Source organism: Chrysochloris asiatica, unplaced genomic scaffold (genome assembly GCF_000296735.1).
Source record: "Chrysochloris asiatica unplaced genomic scaffold, ChrAsi1.0 scaffold00310, whole genome shotgun sequence".
In the NCBI taxonomy this organism is placed as follows: Eukaryota; Metazoa; Chordata; class Mammalia; order Afrosoricida; family Chrysochloridae; genus Chrysochloris; species Chrysochloris asiatica.
In genome coordinates this window covers 1192532-1201926 of record NW_006408828.1, presented here as the reverse complement: position 1 = coordinate 1201926, position 9395 = coordinate 1192532, and the positions used below count along the sequence as shown (strand labels likewise).

The 9395-nt window shown below is 43.2% G+C and overlaps 1 protein-coding gene across 1 annotated transcript in view; it reads left to right on the top strand.

Moving 5' to 3' along the window:
- Positions 1-9395, top strand: part of DDB1 (damage-specific DNA binding protein 1, 127kDa) — a 35755-nt gene that overhangs the window by 18962 nt on the left and 7398 nt on the right. Inside the window, exons 19-21 of the mRNA XM_006874994.1 lie at positions 1733-1856; positions 2200-2364; positions 3095-3189. Of these exons, the coding sequence (XP_006875056.1) occupies positions 1733-1856; positions 2200-2364; positions 3095-3189 (384 nt within the window). The remainder of the gene's footprint in view (positions 1-1732; positions 1857-2199; positions 2365-3094; positions 3190-9395) is intronic.

The following is a 9395-nucleotide window of genomic DNA, read 5'->3' as shown; positions in this document are numbered from 1 at the left end:
AGTTTCAGAGTCTTTTTCTGGCATGCATTTTGGTCTTATCTTTTCTGTTTGTTTAGTGACGCTTTCTTGTATGATGTTTTTTATGTAGCTGCACAGCTTTCTGGTCTTCAGTCATTAATGTCTAATGAATGCATCAGATTTGTTCGTGAGATATTGGTAAGTTCAGGTGGGATTTGTTCAAGGAGATATACATTAAGGAGCTCTGGTAGTATAGTGGTTATGAGTTGGGCTGCAGTTTGAAACTACCAGCCGTTCCGTGGGAGAAAGATGAAATGTTCTGCTCCTGTAAAGATATACAGCCTCAGAAACCCTATACAGGGGTTGCTGTGAGTCAGAATCGACTCCACGGCACACTTCCTTGTCTCTTTCCACAGAGTTAGTCAGTTTGATTCCTGTATATTCCACCTGGTGAGGTCCTCGTGTGTTTGCCATGACTGAAGTCATTGGTCTTACAAAATTGCATCATGCGATCTCCAGCATCATTTCTATCACCAAGGCCATGCTTTCTAATTACTGATCCCTCCTCTTTGTTTCCAGCTTCAATGCATCATAATTGTGTGTTTGATCACCTTTAGACTGAAGAAGAATTTTTAGAATTGTTTATTGTTATCGTTTTTAAGTGCCGTTGAGTCGATTTCAACCCATAACGACCCCTGTATAGGGTTTCCGAGGAGCAGCTGGTGAACTTGAACCGCCGACCTTGCAGTTCAAACAGCTTTGCAGTGTGGCGCATTAACCCACAGCGTAGAATTCTTTAATTTCATCATCCCTGGCTATAGTAGTTGGTGCATAAATTTGAATAATAGTGGTATTAACTGGTCTTTCTTGTAGGCTTATGGATATTATTTTATCAAAGACAGCGTTGTATTATTTCAAGCTAGGTCTTCAGATGGTCTTTTTGGCAATGAATGTGACACCATTTTTCATCTGTTGTTCTCGGCATGATGTCTGATTAAAAGTGGCCGGTTCCAGTCCGTCTTAGTTTCTGATGCCTAGGACATCATCTTTATGCATCTTGTTTCATTTTTGGCAATTTCCGATTTATTATATTCACACTTTATTACATTCCATGTTCTGATTATTAATGGATGTTTGCAGCTGTCTCTTCTCATTTTGAGTTGTGCCCGATCTGCAAGTGAAAGTTCTGAAAGCTTTGCTCCAGTTACATCATTACAGGCAAGTCTACTTTCAGGAGGCAACTCTTCCCAGTTGTATCTTGAGTGCCTTCTGACTTGAGAGACTCATCGTCTGGCACCATATCTTACAGCGTTCTATTTGTGTTTGACCATATGTCTCACTGCTGTTCATCAGGTTTTCAGTGGCCTACCCTTCAGAAGTAGTCTGCCTCCTCTTCTTCCTAGTCTCTCTTAGTCTGGAAGCTCTGCGGAAGCCCGTCCACCATGAGGGACCCTGCTGGTATTTAAAATACCGGTGGCATAGCGTCCAGTGTCACATCAAAATGCATGCTCCACAGTCAGACGAGTGGTGGTCGGTCAGTGTCTTCGAAATCTTTAATGACGCTGAGATTCTTGCCGTGTCGTGGACTGATGGCATCGACTCCCTACCTAATTTGGATCCTCACCCTCGATTCCTGTGTTGTCCTCTTCAGACTCAACTCGAGCATCAGCTGAGTTTTCCTTGTTCAGACTCCAGCTTCTGCTGGCCGGTGCTGGCCTGGCCCCTTGGCACTGGGAGTGATGGGCCTTCTCTGTCTCTCTCTCTCGGTTCTCAGGCCCTGTCCAGCAGCGTGAGCTCCAGCAAGCTCTTCTCCAGCAGTACAGCTCCTCACGAGACCTCCTTCGGAGAAGAGGTGGAGGTGCACAACCTCCTCATCATTGACCAGCACACCTTCGAAGGTGCACATGAGCTCTTCTTTGCGTTTTGGCTGCTCTGGGCTCTGGTTATCCCAAGCTTGATCATCAGTGTGGCTGACCATTCTAGGAGGAGGAGCAGGAGGGGGTGGGGCCTCTGAACCGGCAGTGAGTCCAGCATGTTGGGTGTCCTCACATCGGCAGAGACTGGTGTGGAGTGAACAGCGTTAGGAGACAGACGTGACAGGAGGGTGATGTCCTGTGACCACTGGACTCTGCTTGAAGTGAGCTGAAGGCCTTTTAGACACACAGGATTGCATGTGTATGGAGATGCAGCTGAGGGGTTGCAAGCAGCCAGTCAGCTCGCGTTTCTGCCCCTCTCTTCCAGTGCTTCATGCCCACCAGTTTCTGCAGAACGAGTACGCCCTCAGCTTGGTGTCCTGCAAGCTGGGCAAAGACCCCAACACGTATTTCATTGTGGGCACAGCCATGGTGTATCCTGAAGAGGCTGAGCCCAAGCAGGGCCGGATTGTGGTCTTCCAATATTCAGATGGTAAGTGGGCTGGATGCAGCATCTGGAGAATGCAAGATGCTGGGACAGCAAGCCGAGGTCAGTGAGGCAATCAGAGAACTTGGGTCCATTGAAGAGACATTCCGTTCCTTCTTCCCAGGCGGTCGATGGGCTGGTTGTGTTTTGGAATGAGTGGACTGAGAACACACAAGTAGAATCTTAACTTATCTCTTTTTTCTCTTCTACTCTTTGAAAGGTGGGGAAAATGGGGAGGAGGTAAATTGAGGGTAAGGGAAGCCAGTGGCCAGAATAAGAGTGAAGAATTTTACCTTGATTTTCCACTGAGTAGCTTGGCCTTTTGAGGCCTCTTTTCAAATTCCACACAGTGTTCATGTCTCTGTTTCTCTTCTAATCTCCCATCCCCAAGATGGTTCTCATACTCGCTGTCAGTCCAGAAAGCACAGGTCTGATGGCTGAAATGGAACTGGTCCCCAACTAGAAGCTCTGCCATCTTAAGAGAGCGGAAACCTCAGAGCAGGAGGCAGATCTTGAAGGCCGTCCTAGGTCTCAGCACGTTTCCTGGGGTCTTGCACCTTAGGTAGCAGTGGCCCTAGTCTAACGTATGTTGACTCTGCATTTCCTACTTTTCAGATAAGTACCGTGATGGAGCAGGAATTAGAGCCAGAGGGGAAACCAGAGAATCCTTTTGACTAGGTAGCGTGTGGGCTCATGATAGAGACTTTTTTTTAAAGAGCATCTTTACTTCCTCCAGGTAAACTACAGACTGTGGCTGAAAAAGAAGTGAAAGGAGCTGTCTACTCTCTGGTAGAATTTAATGGGAAGTTGTTGGCCAGCATCAACAGCACGGTGAGGCCTGTCCACTTGTTGTGTTCTCAGCTTTGCTGTAGCGTCCCGAAGTAGGGGGTACCATTTACTGATAACAGGAGGCTTCATGAGTGGAGTGGGCTTGGCTGGGAAACTAGAGGCTTGGGTATACTTGGGTGGCACAGATGTGTAAGTGCTCAGCTGCTAACCAAAAAGTTGAGGGTTCAAGTCCACCCAGAGGTGCCTTGGAAGAAAGGCCTGGTCATCTCTTTCTGAGGTGGTGAAAATCAGCCATTCCAAAGCTGTGGTGCACAGTTATACCGACACACATAGGGTCATCATGAGTTAGAACTAACTCAATGGCAACTGGTTTTGACTTTTTAAGTATCAGTGACTACTAGTTACCCAAGTCAGGATGTCAGGTAGGTATCTGGCAAATGTGGAATCCAGGGCAGAGGGTGGCTGGAGAGACTTGTGTGGCAGTTAATAGGTAGCATTAAAGCTAAAAGTCTGGATGGAATCACTTAAGACCACCTGTCACTGAATATGGTTGGAGAAGAGACCAGAAGACCGAGAGCCAGAGTCCTTGAAAGTTGGGCTGTTGAGAAAGATCTAGTTAAACAGAAGGCTGACCAGTGAAATATGAGGCGAACCAGAGAAAACGATGTTCTGGCAGCCAAGTGTTGTGTGCAGGAAGCAGTTGAGAGACTGCAGATGCTATAGATTGGAAAGATGAAGACTTGAGTGTTGGTTTCAGCCAGGTGGCAGTCGTTGGGGACCCTTGCAGAATTGGTTGGTTGGTTGGTGGTGATGGAGACCTGATTAGAGTGGAGTTAAGCAAGAAGAGAAGGAAGGAGCAGTTAACGTGGCAATCAACAGAGGAGTTGTGTGTAAAACAGAAGCGTTCTAGGGCAGGAGCTAGAGGGACACACCAGGTCAAGAGTGTTGTGGGTTTCATTTTTTGTTTTTTAACATGTGAGTGCATGTTTCGTGAAGAGTTACACAGCAGTAGGACCCCAGGCGCTGTTTTCTGTACATACTGTTCATACCCATGGGTTCCATTCTTCATAGTGTGAACATCCTTGCCATCATCTAGTTTCTCTGGCCTCTCACATTCTCAGCATTCTTCCTAAGGATTTGTTGACCGTTTGGTTTCGTGTTGATGACTTTTAAAAAGGAGCAACAGGCGCTAATCTCTGTTGTGAGCCAACCTGTTACTCAGCTAAAGGTGTCCTCAGGGTCTTGGCTTGGTTGCAGGTGCCGGGAGCCAGCCCCGGCAAATTTATTTCAAGGGTTTTTCTGAAGGTTGATGCGGCATCAGCGATAAGAATGACACGGAGTCAATAAGTAAGTCGTGATGAATTCAAAAATCCTCTTATTGCATGCTTTATTCTTCGCTCATTCTTTACTGTCCTGCTCATCTCTTCTGCTTTTCTCCCTTCCCCTGCTCCTGCTTTCATTCTCTCCTCTCCTGCTTTTTTCATTCCCTTCCAGTTCTTTACTCCCCCCTCTCCTGCTTTTCCTCTCTAATCTTCCTACATGCTTTATTATCCTTCCACTTACTCCTTCTTCTTCTCCTTCATTCTCCTTCTCCCCGATTGCTACATTTCTTCTTACACTCCTTACTTCTTTCACTCCTGCACTCCTTTTCAGTCTCCTCCCTACCTTATATTCCTTCTTCTCTTTCTCTCTCCTCTCTCTACTTACTTTCTTACAACCCCCTTATATACCGTTAGAAAAAACATTGCTATCATAGTAATCAATGTCTTCAAAGTACAATCAAGTCTGGGGCACATTCTTCATGATTTACAACAGCGATGAAAAGTTACATCAACACATACGAGAGACATCCTGGTGCCTTGAAACCTTTTAGTAAAACATGTGTTTTACTAAATCTGTTTGTTTTACATAAATCTATTCTTTTCTCTGAGAAGCAAGTTAATCTTCACATATGTTTCTTAACCTTTGTCTGTTAAGTCTTGTTAATTTTAGTTGTTAGGTGCAATGAACTCTCCATTAACTTCTTCCATACACTATCTGTTTATAGCCTACAAAAATATCACTTATCAGAACATTTAAAAAACTGAGGCTATGAAAAACAACTTCTCTATTTTACTGATCATTAAGAACATCTAAGTCAGACTTTTTATTTAGTATCTGTATATACCCATAGCCTTTATCTATAGTCTAATTGTTTTTAGGAATTCTTGTACCCACAGCCCTTATTTATGGCCTAGTTACTTTTAAAGATTCTTTATTGCCTTAAACTAAGGCTACAAGGAAGAATGTTTGTAATCACTAAGCCTAAACTGGTAGTAACTCAATTGACAAATCCTGTCTCCTACCAGTTTTAAGAACATTGTTAATGTAAGTATTAAAACTACCTAAGATTACAAGTAGAATAAAATGTAGCTAGTATATGGCTTCTAACTTTTAATAAAAATATACTAAAGTGTAGGGGAGTCAAAATCTAAAGTAAAAGGATACTAATAAATTCATGAATAAATCAGAGAAAAGTTAACTAGGGATCTGCGCATAGAATATTAAATGCTTGTAGCTCTGCTATCCAAGGAAAATAGTTCATTGTTGCTTTGCTAAAACAATGAATTCTTTATGCCCAGGTTTCCCCGTGTCTCATTTATTTATTTTAATTCCCCGATTAATACGTCTCTATTTATTTATTTAAATTCCTTAGTTATGGCTTTTGCCATGCAGGGATCTCACATCTCATATCTTCGGGTGATCATCTCAGGAAGCCCTCCAGTCTCCAATGGACCAATATGTCTGTTGTTTTGTTTTTAAAGAATTTGAGGTGGTTCTTAAACTTTTTTGGCTGGAAGCATTAGAGTGTGTTTCCTTGTTGAAAATGGAGATGAGACTGTTCTATTAACAAGGGAAGAGTTGCTGGAGTCCTGTTCTTGATCAGGCAGGAAGGAGGTTAAGCCCAGGTGCAGCGCTGCTCTCAAATGGGAGAGAAGGAAAAATGATTTGTTTATAGATGGTGGAATCATGTGGAAATCATCTTTTATTACTTCCATCTTCTCTGTAAAGTAGCAGGTGGAAGGAAGGAGGTATGGGAGGTGTTAGGTTGAGGGAAGTGGGGATGGTCTGTCTTCATTGTCTCAGAAGACCAGAAGAGCTAGGAAAACATAGGCTCTCCCTTTTCAGTGCTTGGTCTTGCATTTGAAGTGAGACCAGTCACCTTTGTTTTTCCCTTGCTGTAGTTGAAGATTAGAATTCACCCGGGTTGGGGTTGGGATTTTGCCGGGTGAGCATGATTAGGAAAGAGAAGTGGGTGAGGGAGTTGAGAGTGAGTAAGAGAATGGTTGTGGGGAGAAGGAAGGGGGAGGGAGTTGAGAGTGTGTAAGAGTACAATTAGGGGGAGGGAGTTGGGAGTGGGTAAGAGTATGATTAGGGGGAGGGAGTTGAGTGTGTAAGAGAATGGTTGTGGGGAGAAGAATAGGGGAGGGAGTTGAGTGTGTAAGAGAGTGATTAGGGGGAGGAAGTTGTTGGGAGTGGGTAAGAGAATGGTTGTGGGGAGAAGGAAATGGGAGGGAGTTGGGAGTGTTAAGGAATGATTGGTTATGGGTGCCTCTGAGAAAGATGGAACAGGAGGAGAGCTGGAGGAGGTGCATTTGTTTACGGACTGGATAAGTGGGGGAGAGGAAGTCCAAAAAAGTAAATGATCAGGGTATTAAGGAAATGTTCTTTGTGAATGTTAAACTCACCCAGAATTACAGGAATCCTATGGGAGACTGCGGGGGTGTGTAGGTAGGTGACTGCTCCAGGGAGTAACAATGGTGCTATACTCTGGTGGCCCACCACTCTTCTGTCACTTTGCCATACTGTGGTGGCTTGTGTGTTCCTGTGATGCTAAGAGCTATGCCACAGATATTTTAAATACCAGCAGGGTCACCCATGGTGGACAGATTTCAGCTGAGCTTACAGACTAAGAGAGATGAGGAAGAAGGAGAGACAAACTACTTCTGAATATTTAGTGACTGAAAATCTTCTGAATAGCAGTGGAACACCGTCAGCACTAGAATATTGAATGTTGAAACATGATGAAGAGCACCAGAATATTGTCAGATAGAGTGCTGGAAGATGAGCCCCTCAGTTTGGGAGGCACTCAAATTGCGACTGGGGAAGAGTTGCCTCCACCAAGTAGAGTTGACTGAGATGATGCAAATGGAGTAAAGTTCGCAGGACCTTCATTTGCACAACTGAAAATGAGAAAAAGCTGTAAATATCCATTAACAATCAGAACATGGGATGTAAGAAGCATGACTCTAAGAAAATTGGAAGTTGTCAAAAATGATATGGAAAATATAAACAATATTCTAGGCATTAGTGAGCTGAAATGGATGGGAAATGGTCATTTTGAATCTGACAGTCACACGATTTACTATGCCATATGTGACAAATTGAAGAGGAATGGCATCACATTCACCATTAAAAAAGAGCAATTCAAGATCTATCTTGAAGTACAACACTGTGATAAGATAATATCTGTATGTCTACAAGAAAGACCAGTTAATACAAGTATTCAAATTTTTGCACCAACCACTAAAGTCAGTTATGGTTAATTTTAAGAATTCTATCAACTTCTTCAAGGAGGTCTGATAGTGTAGTGGTTACGAGTCGGGTTGCTAACCTCAAAGTCGGCAGTTCGAAACTACCAGCAGTTCCTCAGGAGAAAGGTGAGGCTTTCTGCTCCCTTGAAGATTTGCAGCCTCAGAAACCCTGTGCAGGGTCACTATGAGTCGGAACCGACTCCACGGTACTTAACAACAACATCAAGTTCTTCAGATTGGCATTGATCAAACATGCAATCAAGGTGTATTGACAATTACTGGTGATTGGAATGCAGAGGTTGGAAACAGAGAAGAATCAGTGGTTGGAAAATATGGCCTTGGTGATAGAAATGATGCTGGAGATGACTTCTTCATTGCAAATACCTTTTTTATACAACATAAAAGGCAACTATACGCCTGGACCTCACCAGATGGAATACACAGGAATCAAATTGACTACATCTGGGGAAAGAGATGGCGAGAACGCTCCATATCATCAGTCACAACAAGGCCAGAGGCAGACTGTGGAACAGACAGGTGCTCATAATGAAAGTTCAGGGTGAAGCTTAAGAAAATTAAATGAATGAGAGCCAAAATACGACCTTGACTATATCCTGCCTGAATTTAGAGATCATCGCAAGAACAGATTTGAGGGATTAGATGCCAATGACCGAAGATCAGAAGAGTTGTGTTGCATCTCATGTAACACAAGACCAGAAGATGCTTCTTACATCCCATGTTCCAATTATTAACATCAAGAACATCATCGTACAAGAAGAAACAAAAGGCCATTAAGAAGACAAGAAAGAAGAAAAAGGCCAAAGTGGGTGTCAGAAGAGACTCCGAACCTTGCTCTCCAGTGTAGAGATGCTAAAGCAAATGGAATAAATGAGGTTATAAAGCTGAATAGAAAATTTAAAAGAGCAGCTCGAGAAGAGAGTCAAATATTATAATGAAGCATGCAAAGACCTGGAGTTAGAAAACCAAATGGGAAGAATAAGCTCAGCATTTCTCAAGTTGAGGGAACTGAAAAAAAAAGGTCCAGCCTCCACTTGTAATTTTGAAGGATTCTCTGGACAAAGTACTAAATGATGCAGAAAGCATCAAAAGAAGATGAAAGGAATACACAGGGTCACTGTACCAAAAAGAAATGGTGGATGTTTAACTATTTCAAGTGGTAGCATATGAGCAAGAGCCATTGATATTGCAGGAAGAAGTCCAAGGTTCACTTGAAGACATTGGTAATGAACAAGACTCTGGGAATTGATGGAATACAAATGGTCTTCTGTCAACAAACTGATGTGGCACTGGAGACACTCATCTATGCCAAGAAATTTGGAAGCTATATGGTCAACTGACTTGAGAAGTCAGTTGTGTCCATTCCAAAGAGAGGTGACTCAATGGATTGTGGAAATCATTGGACAATACCATTAATATCTCATGCAAGTAAGTTTTGCTGAAGGTAAATCAAAAACAGCTGCAACAGTATGTTGACAGGGAACTTCCAGAGGTTCAAGGCAGATTCAGAAGAGGACGTGGAACAAGAGATATCATTGCTGACATCAGATGAATCTTGGTTGAAAGCAGAAAGATGTTTACCTGTGCTTTATTGACTACGCAAAGGCTTTCGATTGTGTGGATCATGACAAGCTATGGACAACATTGAGAAGTATG